This window comes from Lissotriton vulgaris, chromosome 10 (genome assembly GCF_964263255.1).
Source record: "Lissotriton vulgaris chromosome 10, aLisVul1.2, whole genome shotgun sequence".
In the NCBI taxonomy this organism is placed as follows: domain Eukaryota; kingdom Metazoa; phylum Chordata; class Amphibia; order Caudata; family Salamandridae; genus Lissotriton; species Lissotriton vulgaris.
The window spans coordinates 599,793,111-599,808,986 of NC_141698.1; the positions used below are offsets into that span (position 1 = coordinate 599,793,111).

The window sequence follows — 15,876 nt, forward strand, 5'->3', positions numbered from 1 at the left end:
TACCTTTATATAGGAGGGCCCTGTAGATCTATACGCTCTAAATGTGTATAGGAGAATTTTAAACAAAATTCTTTTAAGCACCTGGAGGAAGTGCAGGTCTTTGAGAGCTGCTGAAGCAGAGGAACGTCTGAGGAGTTGTTAAACAAGTCTGGCCGCCGCATGCTGTGGCATCGCATATGACCTAATGGAAGGCTAAAATGACAGTCTTCTGCTGATGCAGTTTTAAGTGAAGACAGCAAACATGAGTCCAGTTCTTTTTTCATTTTTATTATAAATTAACATTTCCGAACATGACTGTCGAACTTTTTACACATACACACACATCATGATGATTCCCTGAGTGTTGGCCTTCCTCTCCCGGTTCGTATAACGCACACATTTTGAGATGTGTTTCAAGTGTTGAAAGATTGTCAACACGAAGAAGAAACTGGAATGGTTGATATGGGTTGAATGATATTAGCATCTTTGGCCATGACGTAGAATAACCCTTTCTGTGCTAGCAGGTCTGAAGGTCTACCACACTCCACAAGCTGGCCTTTGTCAAAAACCATAATCCTGTGGAGGTAAAAAATGAAGACAAGATATTTAGATTCACTTTATTATAATAAATCACTTTAGAAAACATAATAGGCATTTCTTGCTAAGACACGAGTCTCTTCTTTTGATCTGCGATCATTTTGTGATCCATAAACATATGCTTTCACAGCAAACTCAAACAAACTTTTTCAAAATTTGGTATTATCTAAAAACATGAAGGTTATATGAAGGGTCTCATGATTTGAAATATAAACCCAGGGACAAACTAGTCAGTGTTTATAGCTCACAGACTGTTTTGCCACCTGGGCCCATATTACTAAAGGGTGTATATTGTATCTGTTTACGCCATGGCGTACCTTTAAACAGGCATGCTTACCGCAAACAGGGAAAATGTGCCCTATTGTGATGAATGAGCTTAGAGGTGGGTGAGTGAGTCAACAGATTTACAGGGAGAGCTGAGTCGGAGCCTGTTTCAGCCTTTCAACCGGCCCTTAAGTGGGTCCCAGGCTTTCTTCGGGACAACAGATCCTAAATTTTCTGATTCCTAGTTCTGACCATGGATTAACAATCTTACACCACCAGACACACAATACCAATTAGTACGGTCCTATAAACCAGCAAACTCTGGAACTGCATATTTATAGGCCCCTAACCACTACCATATAAGGCCCCATGGAGTGGTTCGTAGGTGAAGCCTTGTTGTCACACACTGGAAAGTAAAGCCACTTGTAAAGGAATTGAAATTCTAACTGTAAAAAAATGTGGTCGCCCTCACAGGTGGACAGCACTTACTTTGCCAAAGGCACTGCCACTCCGTTTCACCTACACCAATATAGCAAACCCTTCGAAGGTTAATCTGTCATGTAATGGAGCAAGGATTTATAAGTGTCTGCCTAATCCAAGCGTGTCTGCAATGTTGGACAGACCTGCACCCAAACGTGCAATAACACGAAAGACGCTGTGATGTTAAGACATCATGACGTACCTTGTGTATGGCCTGGAATCTTAGGAGCTGAAGAACTCCCTTCTGCTACCGTGTTCGGGTGAGAACTGGAAGACCTGTGTATATTTCAGGAACGAGGGAAATTTATTTTAATGTGTATTCTATGATATGGCTGAAACTGCTAGCCAAAAAGTGTGTATAATAAGATTATTACTTATCAAAAAGGAAAGTTTATAACTGCTGATTTGAAACAATCTTGAAATAGCATTACAGCTGTTTCTTTTCAGAAGTTTATTGTGCATTGTTTAAAAAACAGTTATCGATTGCTCTGAATGAATATGCAGCCACACAAAATATGTCCTGTTTGGTCTAACATCGAACCTCTACAATTTAGATGCGGAGTGCCATAATGGATTCATGCTATATGTACAAAGTTTACCTGATAAGGTTTCTTTAAGCGTGTACTGTAAAATACAGCTTATGATATTTTCCACGATATACCACAGAGGTACCCTTCAACATGTACTTTTTCATGTGTGGTAGCAGAATATTGTTGTCAACATATCTTCTCACATAAATATTGTTAATAATATTGTTAATATTGCCTTAAACAATAACACCCAGTGGAGTCATTAATGAAAAGTTGCGAGCATTGTAAGATATATATTTCTCGATGGAAATTTCAGAAACTACCAGTTATCTTGATAGTCCCTCCTTTTGTATTTTTTGTCCTTCTACTGAGTTACTTTTTAAGTATTGCAATGTTTTTAGGCTCTGAAATTCATCAAATTCATCAACTGAGGAGATGTATTCTTCAGAGATTATGCACTTATCTTGCTGTTTACATACGAATAGAAATTCCAGTTTATCATTATAAATAGTTACTTCAAGATACAGAAGCAGCATGTGTATTTTGGGACAATGGACAATAATTGTCTAGTTTAAAAAAACAAAATACATTCTAAAATAATAAGGGAAACCCATATTTATCAATAGAGACCAACAATCAGTTGCTTGTTGCCTTTAGAATGAACTGGAATTATTTTCTACATAGCAGCCCATTGTAGTGTATTAGCTGAGCAAAAATCATATAGCAGTAATTAGATCATGTAAAAACGAAAGAATTAGAATTTCCGCCAGGATGAAGACTTATAGGACCATTCAACATTGATCCACAAGGGCCAGAGTTTATTCCAGTTGTTTCTCGTATCATAAGATACATTTATATGGAAGCAATCCAAAAAGAGAATAGTTTACCTAGTCATTGACTGTTCAGAAAATGTGGCATGGGCATGGCTCTTTGAGGGACTGGGGATGACGTGTACTGATTAAATAAGGACACTTGTACAGTGCATGTTACCTAAACAAACCTAAAGGTGCCATGTCCAAAAGTGGAAACCTGTCAGTAAGAAATGATATTTTCATACTATAGCAATACATTGTAAGTACAACAAAAAGACCTGCCTCAAGAAATTTAATTAATGTTTGTAAAAATGAAAATGTAATAAATGTAGCTTGCCGTGTGTAATCCATGATGGTATTCAGTCGATGTGCTATTGTTAAAACTGTGCAGTCTGCAAATTGTACTCGGATTGTTGACTGAATTAGGTCATCAGTTTCCAAATCCACTGCTGCTGTCGCTTCATCTAGAACCAAGATTTTGCTTTTCCGAAGGAGAGCTCGAGCCAGACATACCAACTGACGTTGACCGACACTGAAGTAAAACAAAGGACATCTTATATCTATGTACATTGAACATACTTCAAGTTTGTAACGATTTTTTTACTGCATTAAGTTGAAAAAGAGTGATTCAATTTCAGAAAATCAAAAACATTCTGGAGGCTTTTGCTGACTTCTTGTTCTTTTTACTTGCAGCTTAATCTTTGCTACTGTCTTTTCCATAGTTTATTTAGCTTCTTTGTCCTTTTAAACTCACAAACTGCTGTATTTCTCGACATTATCAGCCACTGTGTCAGTTCCTTCACATTTAATCATTATTACTGTAGGAGTATACTAACAAAGTTCTTTTATATAGTTCTGTTCATTATATCTAAGAAACCCTATTAGGGGTTGGGGGTTAAGGTTGCTTGCCACTAGTGGCTTGGGCTCTGTCCTTCTATAGCTATGCAAACTTGGCCAAGTACAACTCTTTTCCGCACTTGACTGTCAGGGTAGCAAGGGGAGGCCATCAGAGTCTTTTCAGGGAGCTAGTGTGGGGGGGATGGGGCAGAATCTCAGAACTCAACAATAAATCAACAGACACACTAACTTCAATGTCCAGGCCAATGCTTGTTTTTTAAGAAAATAAAGTAGTTTTTAATCACAAAGCAGTACTAAATACTACACAAGTTCAATTCAGTATAGAGTGCAGTATAGAGAGCAGTTATCATAGGTTGATTAATATACCAGAACATTCCCTCATGCTAACCTTCCTGAGTGATTGCTGTATAGCTTGACCCAGAGGGCAGACGCATGAATCAGGCTCAGGTGTGGTTTTAATCACCCTACAATTCAAATACACACTCAGTTAATGTGTTTCTAAAGTTCTTACTCCTGGTGGTATAGTGGGTAATGATTTAGTGCCTGATTTAGATCTTGGAGGCAATAGTCCCAACGTACCGTCATGAGTATCGAAGGGGTTAAAAAAATGGACACTTACACAAAAAAGGACATCAGTAAAATAAATCAAAAAGTAAATTGGGTAAATTGTCAGATTAGAAACATATGCATAACACATCATTGGGATAAGTGAAATGTAACAAAATGTAGAAATTGAACTAGACAAGGTGTAACATTGACTTTTTAAATACCTGTAAAATCAATGTCAGTCCCAAACTTGAAGCAGTTCACATATGTATCCAGGTAGAGTTTCCCCATTGTCTAGTGCAATTCGAGTATTTTGTAAAATTTCAATTGTCACACAATGTTTTAAGGTGTAATTTATATGTGTTTATTCTTATCACTTATCAAGTTGTAATAAACACACTTGTATTACCACTTTAAAAAAAAAAGTAAAACATCTATTTGTTGGTGAAAGTGTCCAGTATCATGAGGAATGCTTACACCTAAATTCAACTTACCATAACATACTATTTTAACCAGTGCATGTGCTTAACAAAGCCGACAATTAAAAACTCTGTTGTATTTCCTGCCATAATGGTAATAAAAAATTTGTACTTCACATTTTAGTCATAAACATTTCTAGGAATCAAACAATTGCAAATGAAAATTAATGTCAGGAGAAACTTGGTGAAATTAAAAGTCTTGATTTATTTAACCCTATGAGATATTTCTTTTGTTGCTCAGCTTCAAATAATAATATATAACAAACATTTGCGATGCAATAGGTCTCACATTTGCGAGAGTTTGAGCTATTGGCATTGTAAATGACAATGCGCTTTATTTATGTGTTTTGAAAACCTGCAATCAATGCGAAAATACGCACTTCGTACTTATAGTCCTTGCTTACGAGATGCAAGGCTGGTAGTAAAAGAGGCGCAGTTACTGCCAGCCTTGCTTCTAGTAAGCAACAACTAAAAGTACAAAGTGTGTGTTTATGCAACACCTGCTGGTTTTCAAAACACATAAATAAAAGGCATTGTCATTTACAATGGTCCAGGAGTCCTCCTTGCCCAACGAACAGAACAAACCTGAGTGTCCAATTAAAAAACCTTCCGCTCTCCAGGCTGTTTACACCACACTACAGCTTAGGTGATAGCTCTGATGTGCCATAACTAAACAATACTGCATTTGGAAACCTAAGTGTTAGAAGGTGGCTCTGACACTCTGGGCTGTCTGTATTTTTTGCTTTTTGAGCACCTATTTGTTGAGCTTTTACTGTGGGAGAGCCTCATGAGTTGGGACTCACCCACAGTGAACTCATGATGAAAGAGACTGCATGTGGATTTTACTGGTGTCCCCCTAGCTTGACTAGGCATGACTAGGCCGCTGCGCAGCAGCTGGAATAAGGGGCACCGGGCTGGTTACAATTACATGCAGACACGTGTGTACATGTGTGTGCACATGAATACTGGCTGTGCAGGAGAGATTCCTGGCGCACGCAGCCCAGGAGCAGCTACAAAGTGAATGCTGTGGCAGGACTTATGCAGAATTGGGTGGTGACATGGAATAGGCTTTATACACTGGAAAGAAACAGGGCAGGGAAAGTCAGTGTGTTTTACTGTTTTCATCCATGGGCTAGTGACACTTTCCTAAGGCCTATAAATTCCAGACATGCACTAAAGTCCACTGTAACTTGTGTGACTATTAGTATTCTGCAGAGTCCAAAGTCAAATTTGTACTGCTTTGAGGTCATCCAGAAATGTTATATTTCTCTGAGTCAGCTCATAACCAGGGCCAGGCTGGGGTCTAACTCTACCAGGCTGATTTAATGACCTTCCTCTCCAAGCCGTGGCCTCAGAGACCCAGCCCAGCACAAGAAAAAGTCCAAGGGAGAGGGCGTCCACTCCAAGAAGAGAAGATGGAAGAGGAGCTCTCTCTGGGGGGTGGTCTGTTGAGCCAGAGGGTGCTGGAGCCTGGCGCAATGGGCAGTTGTAAGGAGGAACTCCCTGACTGTCACAAGATCCTGAACAGTGCCAGGAGAAGAGACCAGGACCAGTGCGCAGAAGCAGGGGCCTCTGCGTAGGTAGAAGAGAGGCCCAGGAGGAGAGCCAGGCAAAAGGCTGGTGCAGGGAGCCAGTGAAAACAGTTCCCTGCTGAATCCCCCCCTGTGTGACCAGGAGGGCGAATGGAAGTGCTTGTCGCGCCCCCGTGAAGGTACCCCCACGTGTTGCCAGGAGTGAAGATGAAGCCGAGGAGCGCAATCACTCTCCCCCTGAAGATGTACAAGGGGGAGGGGCCCGGGATCCCAACTCTGGGCCCCGTGTGTGGAGGAGGCCTGCGGAGAGGTATCTAGGGGCCGGGACCCCATCCCCGGGCCTGAAGCAAAGCCAGGTAGCGCCGCCGTTCATCTCGCGAAGAGGTGGTCACAGGGGGGCCAGGAGCCCACCCTGACCCCCGCAGAAGAACACAAGTGGGGGACCACCGTCGTGCTCCCCGTGAAGGCAGAGAAGGGGCCCGGGATCCCAACTCCGGCCCCGGCGGAGAAGACAAGCCAGGGAGCGCTATCGCGCTCCCTGTGAAGAAATGTCCAAGGGGCTCGGGACCCCATCTCTGGGCCCCTGACCTGCAGAGGGAGGACGATGGAGTGCTCTCGCACTCCCCCACACCTACCAGGAGGAGGGTGGAGTGCCTTCGCACTCCCCCAAGGCCAGTACGAGTGTCCGTGTCAGTCCGGGCAGACCAAATCTGCACTGCTGGCTCCTGAGGCAGCACGCAAGGGTGCTGGCCGGGCGGGGAGCTAGAGGGGGCAGCCGGGGGTGGGCTCCCCAGGCTGCCCTCCAACATGGAGGCATGCAGGGGTTCCGGGTGGGTCCAGGACCCCGAAAGGACCAAGAAGGGGTGTAAGGGGCCCAGGTGGGACCAGGCCCCCAAAAACAAGCGGATCGGCCGGGGTGGGCTCCCTGAGCCGTACGACTCACCTGGTGGTCCGGTGGGACCGGACCCTCCAACATTGCCCAGAGGAGTATTCAGTATGTAGGATCGGCAAGACTTTATCCCCCCGGGGAAAAAGTTGGAAGGGGTAGCTACTATCATTCCTCTGGGCCTACAGGTGGCAGTTTGGAGGCCAGGAAGGAGTAGTTTCTGTCCTGTAACTCCAGTTCTGTAGTAGGGGTATCTCTGGTATAGTCATAATCTAGTGAATAGTCCCGCCCATGTGCATGGACCCCGGCAATCAAAAATAATCTCTTAAATTGTCAAAAAATGCATAACTGCAAAGACACTTAAGAGAGAATTTAAAGACAAATAATGCAGCCTATATCCACAGGCTACACTGTCCAGTTCTTCAACTAGAAATTCCACCAACAAAACCACACAAACAGCACAGCCTGCCCAGTTTCCTCCATAGAGAAACTAGCCTCTACCAGTAAAAGCCTCTGGAATGATGGACAGACAAGCCCCATAGGATGCCATTATGTGGCTTAAATAGGATACTGTGCCTTTAAGAGAACTTTCCAGAACTTCTCCCAGTATCCCAGAATGCACAGCAGGTCCCTTTTACTTTCAGTTCTTTTTGAAGGCGTAACACGCCAAACTTGTAGCATTCCTTACATGAACATCTTTCTCCACTGGGGAGGAGGGCGGGCGCTTATGACTATAACAGAGATATCCCTACTACAGAACTGGAGTTACAGGACAGAAACTACCCCTTCTGTAGTAGGGGATCTCTGTGTATAGTCATAATCTAGTGAATAGAATGGCAAGCCCATCCCCACACCAAGCGGCGGTGGAGAACGAGAATTACCACCACTATTGTGCGAACAAATTTCGCAGCGAAGCCTGCCCAACCTGAGCATCTGCCCTGGCAGTGTCCAGGCAGTAATGCTTAGTAAAGGTATGGACCGACTTCCAAGTGGCCGCCTTGCAGATTTCTGCAATTGGAACATTACGGAGCAAAGCTGTCGTGGCAGCTTTTCCCCTGGTGGAATGAGCCTTAGGTTTACCCCCTAAGGTCTTATTAGCTTTTTGGTAACACAGCTGTATGCAGGACACAATCCACCTAGAGATGGACTGCTTAGAGGTAGCAAGACCCGTCCTGACCGATCCATAATTGATAAACAATTGGTCTGACCTACAAATATCTTTGGTTTTATCCAGATAACATTTCAACACCCTCCTAACATCCAGGGAATGTAAAGACCTTTCCGCTGGAGATGAAGGATTCTGAAAAAACGTAGGCAAAGTTATGGTCTGGTTGACATGAAAATCAGAAATTTAGGGTGAGTACGCATAACAACCTTAGCAGCATGAAATACAGTATAAGGTTCTTGGCAACACAACGCCTGAATTTCACTCACCCTGCGGGCCGATGTAATGGCCACGAGGAACGCCGCCTTCCAGGACAGGTGCTGCAACGAAGCCTTATGAATAGGTTCAAAAGGCTCCTTCATCAACCTGGACAGCACCACATTCAATTCCCATGAAGGCGAAGGGAGCCTGACAGGAGGGAATACTTTCTTCAAGCCTTCCAGAAAATCTTTGATCACAGGGATCTGGAAGAAGGAAGTCTGTAAAGGGCATTTCCTGTAGGCAGTCAATGCAGCGAGATGAACCTTAATGGAATGAACATTAAGGCCAGACTGCGCCAAATGTAGAAGGTAAGGAAGGATGACATCTTCCTTGCACATCGTCGGGTCATAGTTCTTGGACTTGCACCAGATGCAGAACCTCTTCCACTTGTAAGCATAGGAAGTCCGAGTGGAAGGTCTCTTAGACTCCTTCAGTATGTCCCTGCAATCTTCGGGCAGATTCAAATGGTCATATTGCTCTATCTCAGGAGCCATGCCGCCAAACTCAAAGACGAGAGGTTGGGTTGCAACATCTGCCCCCCGAACTTCGTGAGAAGGTCTGGCCTGCACGGCAGCCGTATGTGAGGAAGGAGAGACCGGTGAAGCAGGTCCGTGAACCACCACTGCCTGGGCCATTCCGGGGCAATAAGTATCATCCGCGCCCTGGACCGGGCCAGCTTGATGAGCACCGCCGGAATCAGGGGAATGGGTGGAAAAGCGTACAGAAAGCTGTTCGACCAGTTGATCCATAGCTCATTCCCCAGCGTCCCCTGCTGGTAGTACCTGGAGGCGAAGTCTCGGCATTTGCTGTTTTCGGCGGTGGCGAACAGATCTAAGTCTTCCCCACCTTGCGAAGACTTCTCCTAGTACTTCGTCGTTTATGACCCATTCGTGGTTTTCCTGAATCAGTCTGCTCAGTGCGTCCGCCTGAACATTCTGCACACCTGGCAGATGGGTAGCCGTTATCGTCAGTCCCCTGGCCAGAAGCCAGTGCCAGATCGCCTGCGCCTCCTGCGACAGAGTGCGTGATCTCAAACCCCCCTGCTTGTTGAGGTAATACATCTTGGTCGTATTGTCCGTCTGTACAAGCGTTAGTCTGAAAGGACGGATGAAAGGCCTTCAGTGCCAAGTGAACAGCTCTGAGTTCCAGGAAATTGATGTGATACGTGGCCTCCATCGGGAACCACGTTCCTTGAATCTGTAAGTCTCCGGAGTGCGCCCCCCAACCGTGGAGGGAAGCATCCGTCACGACGGTCTGAGTGGGAATGTCCTTGTGGAAGGGAATCCCTCTGAGGAGATTCCCCGCTGAACACCACCACTTCAGAGACTGAAGAGCCTGCAGAGACAGTCGTATCTTGTCGTCCCAAGATCCTTTCCTCTGATACCACTGGTCCTGCAAGCACTCATGCAACGGTCTCATGTGCAGTTGTGCGTGTGGCGTTAGGAAGATACAAGAGGCCATCGATCCCAGTAGTGAGGACACCGTCCTCACTGTTGTAGATGGAGTGGTCATAAGAGCCTGAGCCTTCCGAAGGAGTGATAACCATCGCTCCTCCGAAGGGGACATGCTTGCTGATAGCGTATTGATGGAGGCTCCCAAGTACTGTATGCATTGGACCGGAGTCGGGACAGACTTGGACATGTTGATGTGCAACCCCAGCTTGTTCAAGAGAACGCACTTCTTCTGGAAGTGTGCTCGAGCTTCCGAGAAGGAGGAGGCCTTGATCAACCAATCGTCCAGGTACGGGTAGACGAACACCTTGTTCTTCCTCAGGTGTGCTGCTAGCACCGCCATGCACTTCGATAATGTTCTCGGCGTAGACTTCAGTCCGAATGGCAGTACTGTGTATTGATAATGATTGGCGCCGACTTGGAATCGCAGGAACTTCCTGCGTTTGTGTGCAATGGGCACATGGAAGTACGCATCTTGTAGGTCTATAGCACATAGCCAGTCTCCCTGTTGCAACTGAGGATAAATCTGATGCAACAACAGCATGCAAAACTTCTCTCTGTGAATCCACTTGATTGCCTGTCGCAAGTCCAGAATGGGCCTGAACTTTTTCTTGTCCTTCTTGCGAACCAGGAAGAACCGGGAGAACAGACCTCTTCCTCTTTGAGACAGAGGTACGTCTTCTATCGCCCTTTTCCTTAACAGGATATCGGCCTCCGCCTGGAGCTCGCGCAGCTGAAACTGCGAGCTGACCAGTGGAATTGCTGGAGGCTGGCTGGTGAACCGAAGACTGTATCCATTGCAAACAATATTCAGCACCCACTTGTCCTGAGTAATTTTTCTCTACTCTGCCAGAAAAAATTGAACGCTTCCTCCCACCGGAGTGAGTAACGGATGCAGGGGAAGTAAGCGCTCAGGGCCTAGACCCGGCTGAGCCTTTGGTCGCTGGTGCCGACTGTTGGCCGCCTCTGCCCTTCTGGCACTTCTGGAACGGTCTTCAGAACTGCTGCTGTTGTTGCTGCTGCTGTCCCGAAGCCTGGCCAAGCCCTCTGCCCTGTCCACCGAATCGTCTCTGGAACGGGCGGTACGATTTCTTGTTATCCTTGGGCTTTTCCAGACCCACAGCCTTGAGTGTTTCGGCCTCCGCCTTCATGCGGGCCATTTCGTTATCCACATGTTTTCCAAACAGGGTTTCGCCAGAGAATGATAAATTGGCAACTCTTTGTTGTGCGTCAGGTTTCAGCGACGTGAGGCGGAGCCAGGTGTGTCTTCGCTGGTTAATCCCATGGCAGAAGCCATGTGCCGCCAGGAGGGAAGAATTGGCTGCAGCACTGATGACCTGATTTGCCACCAACATCCCCTCATTCAACACCTCCTGGAAATCTTCTCTCTTGTCACGAGGCAGGTGTTCTACAAACTGCTGGAGGGATTCCCAGAGGGCTCGGTCATACCGCCCCAACAAGGCCGTGGCACTCGCAGCCTTCATGGAAGTCGCCGACGTCCCACAAATCTTCCTCCCAGCCGAATCCAGCCATCTAGATTCCTTATCTGGTGGGACTGTGGATGAAGGAGTGGTGGCATGCTGTTTTTGAGCCGCCGTCACTATTACAGAGTCTGGAGGAGGTTCCTCCCTTAGAAAGGCCGGATCCGAGTCGGGAGCCCGGTATTTTTTCTGTAGTCTCGAGGGGGCCGCCTTAGTCAGCACCGGGGTGAGAAAAAGGTCCATGGCCGGATCCTCCAGGCCCGGTACCAGCGGTAGTAATGGCCGAGACAGATGTTTCTGGTGCAGCGTCTCGAAGATCACCGATGTCTTGGGCGTGGGCACCGTCAACGAGATGCCCAAATTTGCTGCACCTCTTAACAGGACATCATGAAAGGACACCAGATCGTCAACCGGTAACACCCTTGTCTCCGGTGACTCCGACAAAGTCGGAGAATAGTCCCTGGTCCCTTAAGAGCCCGTCTGGGAACGAGACCTGCGCCTCCTGTGGCATCGTCTCGACCTCGTGGATGACCTGTTGCGCGATCGTTCCCTCCTCCTGGAACGAGATCGTGATCTCCCAGTTCGTGGACGCTCCGCAGGTCTCCGTGGAGGCGTCTTCTGTGGCCTATCCTGGGGTTTTGGTTTAGGCGTCCCCTTAGGCGGTGTAGGGAGTGGAGGCAGTGACACCGACCTTGGCGGAGGAACAGGAGGTATCTCCGACCGAGGAGCGGGCCCATGAGGCGGAAGCGGTGGTGGTGGTTGTCCAGAGGGAGGAAGTGGTGGAAGCGAAGGGTTGATGGGAGGATCCTCCTTAGGTACAGGAGGTGGGGGCGTCTTCGGCCGAGGTGGTGTATAGACCACCGAGTACACCGAGCCTGGTTCTTCTTCGGGGGAGGGGACTTCGAATCAGCCCCTCCAGTAGGTGATCACCGTCTCTGGCGTCCTCCACCAGACCCAGCGTGACTTCTGGTGCCAGAACTCCTTCTGCGCCGCTTAGGAGAGTTGGAAAGTCTCTGAGACGCTGACCTCTTTCTTCTCGACGCTGAGCGTCGCTTTTCCGGCATCGAACGTCGCCTCCGCAACTCCGGCATCGAACGCCGCCTCCTGGACGTCGAACGCTTCTTCCTCGACGCCGAACGCCGCCTCTGCGACGTCGAACGTTCAGTCCTCGACGATGAGCGTCGACTCCTTCTCGACGCCGACCGCTTTCTCGAGGTCCTCGACGTCGAGGATCCCCTTGACGGTGACCGTCTTCTTGACAGTGACCGGCGGTGTCGCCTCGACGGCGAGCGCCGACGCCTGTCGCTCCTTCTTCGACGTCGATGGCTCGACGCTGACGTCGACGACGAAACCGTTGACGGTGATCTCGACGGCGCCCTACCCAGGCCCTTCGACGTCGATCCTTCACGCCGTCTCGACCCAGAGCCCCGGGGAGATGGGGAACACACCGTCGTCATTCCTCTCGACGTCGTCATCGATGCAATCGGCGCCGATGGAGACCGGGACCGTTTGCTGGGCTTCCTGCCTCTGGGGAGCCCCCCAGAGGCCTCAGCAGAGGCAGAGGGAGCCTTCCCAGCCTGCCCAGACCCACCTGCAGCCTGCAGCCGTCTCTCCTCTATGCCTTTAAGCCTAATCTTCAGCCTTTCCCTCAGGGTCCTTGCTGAAAAGTTCTGGTAGATGTCACATTCTTCAGGGACATGTGCCTCAGGGAGACAGAGTATGCAGATGTTGTGTGGATCAGTCTTGGACTTCTTCCTTCCACATGCTGGGCACTTGTCGAAGAGAGCAGGCATTTTAGAGCCCTAAAAAGCCTGAACAAATACAAAGGAGTGAAGGGAAACACCAAGTACACAAACTGAAAACACTTTTAAAACCAAAAGTGCACAAAAAGCAAATAAACCCTTGAAAAAGGGAGAGCTCAATGCCAGGGTCCTGCTAGCGGGAGCCGGAAAAAAGAACTGAAAGTAAAAGGGACCTGCTGTGCATTCTGGGATACTGGGGGAAGTTCTGGAAAGTTCTCTTAAAGGCACAGTATCCTATTTAAGCCACATAATGGCAGCCTATGGGGCTTGTCTGTCCATGCCTTCCTCTCTATCATTCCAGAGGCTTTTACTGGTAGAGGCTAGTTTCTCTATGGAGGAAACTGGGCAGGCTGTGCTGTTTGTGTGTTTTTTTTGGTGGAATTTCTAGTTGAAGTACTGGACAATGTAGCCTGTGGATATAGGCTGCATTATTTGTCTTTAAATTCTCTCTTAAGTGTCTTTGCAGTTCTGCATTTTTTGACAACTTAAGAGATTATTTTTGATTGCCGGAGCCCACACACATGAGAGGGACTATTCACTAGATTATGACTATACACAGAGATCGAAAGAACAAAGAGGTTGGAGGAGGGCCTGAGGGATTTTAAAGACCAGACAAAGACACATTCCCTAACTGAATGCAGAAAAACAAAAAGTGTCAGAGGGTCTATATGGTCTATGTGTGGTTCATTGAACAAATAGAACAGTGTCAACTCATCTAACAGTGATAAAGAATATTGGTGGATACCAGTGATCACTCACAGGATATCCATCAGTCACCACACGGAACCGCCCTTCATCATTTGGCATTCCTGTTGGCCACACAAATTGGTACACCACTGGCTCCAAGAGGGGGGTCAGTTGGTATAACCTCCCAAGAGACAAGTGATGGCCAATAGTGGTAGAGTGTCACAAACTACCCATCAATTTAATTAGTAGGTGACTGATTTGCAGTGCTGTGAGAAAAGGTGTGTGAAAAAGTGAGTGAAAATATATAAAATTGGGTGAGGGAGCAGAAATAAGGCAACTTTATTAGGTTCTATGCTCGCTCCGCCAATATTAAAAAAAGCAGCATAGGTAGATTTAACAAATATCTAATCTGATATCAAGATGGTCAACATGTTTCAGCAATATACTAGGGACTATAAAGTCCATTGCTTTCATCAGGACCGGTGTATGTTGAAATGCTACTGCAAATAGTGAAGTGATGGATAAAAATCAGTGACTGGATATTCGCATTGCTGCAACATGAAAAAAGATCACCTGATGTTTGAGGTGTATTCCTTTGTTTGCAGAAGGTATATTCGTCACATTATAGTTGGAGCAAATGGCTCCACCCCGCCTGGCAACGTCTCAGGACACGAGGGAAGCACCGCTCTCTCCGTCGGTACTCCTACACCTCCATCTGAGCCGATTGGGGAGGTTCAGATGCAATGGACTTTATAGTCCCTAGTATATTGCTGAAACATGTTGACCATCTTGATATCAGAGTAGATATTTGTTAAATCTACCTATGCTGCTTTTTTAATATTGGCGGAGCTGTCAGTCTGACTCACTGACTGCAACTACAGTTCCTGAGGTTATGATTGGAGAAAAGGCACCAGAGAACAATTAGACTAAGTGCTGTGGTCACAGGGGCAAAGGCCTTGCCGGAAAATAACAGCAGGCAAGACTCTACCCGTGGATCTACATAGTACTCTGTCTGCATCGTAGGAATTATTGTTTATTCTTAACACAGTGAGCTCCAGAAAACTCATTTTGTATAGAGTGATGCTTTTCACAGCAGGTAGCACAGTGGCAGTCTCCAGAACGGTGCACCTACAACACAGGCCCAATAGGCACATTCAAGTGTGAAGCTTCTGCACATGGCTGTCATGAGCCTCTTGAAGCAGTAACCAGTGATACACAAAAAAGCAGTCATGACCCAAAACGTTCTCACCTAGCACAACAGAAACTGCACTCTCAGCCATTTCCTTACCCCGTCAACCCAATGGAAGATCTTAGAAAGAGGTATTCATTAGCCCCTTGTTAACAAAAGTCCTCAATGAATTTCTAAATGTAGCCCTGTCTCTATCCTCCTCACTTTATTGCCTAGCTCTCTACCCTCCAGCCACATGAATGGAGGCAATACACTTCCACCTGCTACGGAAGCTGTCCCCATCCACCTTCCTGTGCCATGCAAAGCCAGGGGCATCCAAAATGGATCCCACTGAATTCAGTAAGCAGGCTTACTCTTCACAGAGCCCTTCCAATGCACGTGTCCTTCAAGCAAACTACAAATGCGCTTGATATGCAGAATGCCATGGGAATGGTTCTGACCATACACTCTGTAACTGAACTTTATACAAGAAGGGCCCTAGGCCACATTTTCTGTAGCACAGATATTTGGTCTGCTCATACTATCAATCTGAAAAAAACAGGCATGTTCCAAGCCACTGTTTAATGTGCTATACCCAGGACAGGGAGAGTAGTCCTCTGTCCACTGTGAGTGCATACATGGTGCACATCATCAGGTCACAAGACAGAGTGAGGACTCTGCATAGTCAGTTATAGACCTAGGCCTCTTTGCATATGCTTAGATTAGCTTGATGTGTGGGCCAAAACAAAAGTCAGGATACCAGATATACACGCAGTCAGGAATTCGGGGCAGGGGAACATGCTTGCAATGCCATGGGTGGACATTCTCCTCCCACCAGTATATATAATATTCTTCTTCACCCGAGAGATCTCTTGGAGCTTTTCACAACTAGGTGAAG

At 46.9% G+C, this 15,876-nt stretch overlaps 1 protein-coding gene across 1 annotated transcript in view; it reads right to left on the bottom strand.

Annotated features, from left to right (window-relative positions):
- Positions 1-246: 246 nt before the first annotated feature.
- LOC147688567 (multidrug resistance-associated protein 1-like) overlaps positions 247-15,876 on the bottom strand; it is a 900,980-nt gene continuing 885,350 nt past the window's right edge. The window contains exons 30-31 of the mRNA XM_086941435.1: positions 3,000-3,194; positions 247-555 (exon numbers count right to left, since the gene is read on the bottom strand). Of these exons, the coding sequence (XP_086797561.1) occupies positions 411-555; positions 3,000-3,194 (340 nt within the window). The 3' untranslated portion in view covers positions 247-410. The remainder of the gene's footprint in view (positions 556-2,999; positions 3,195-15,876) is intronic.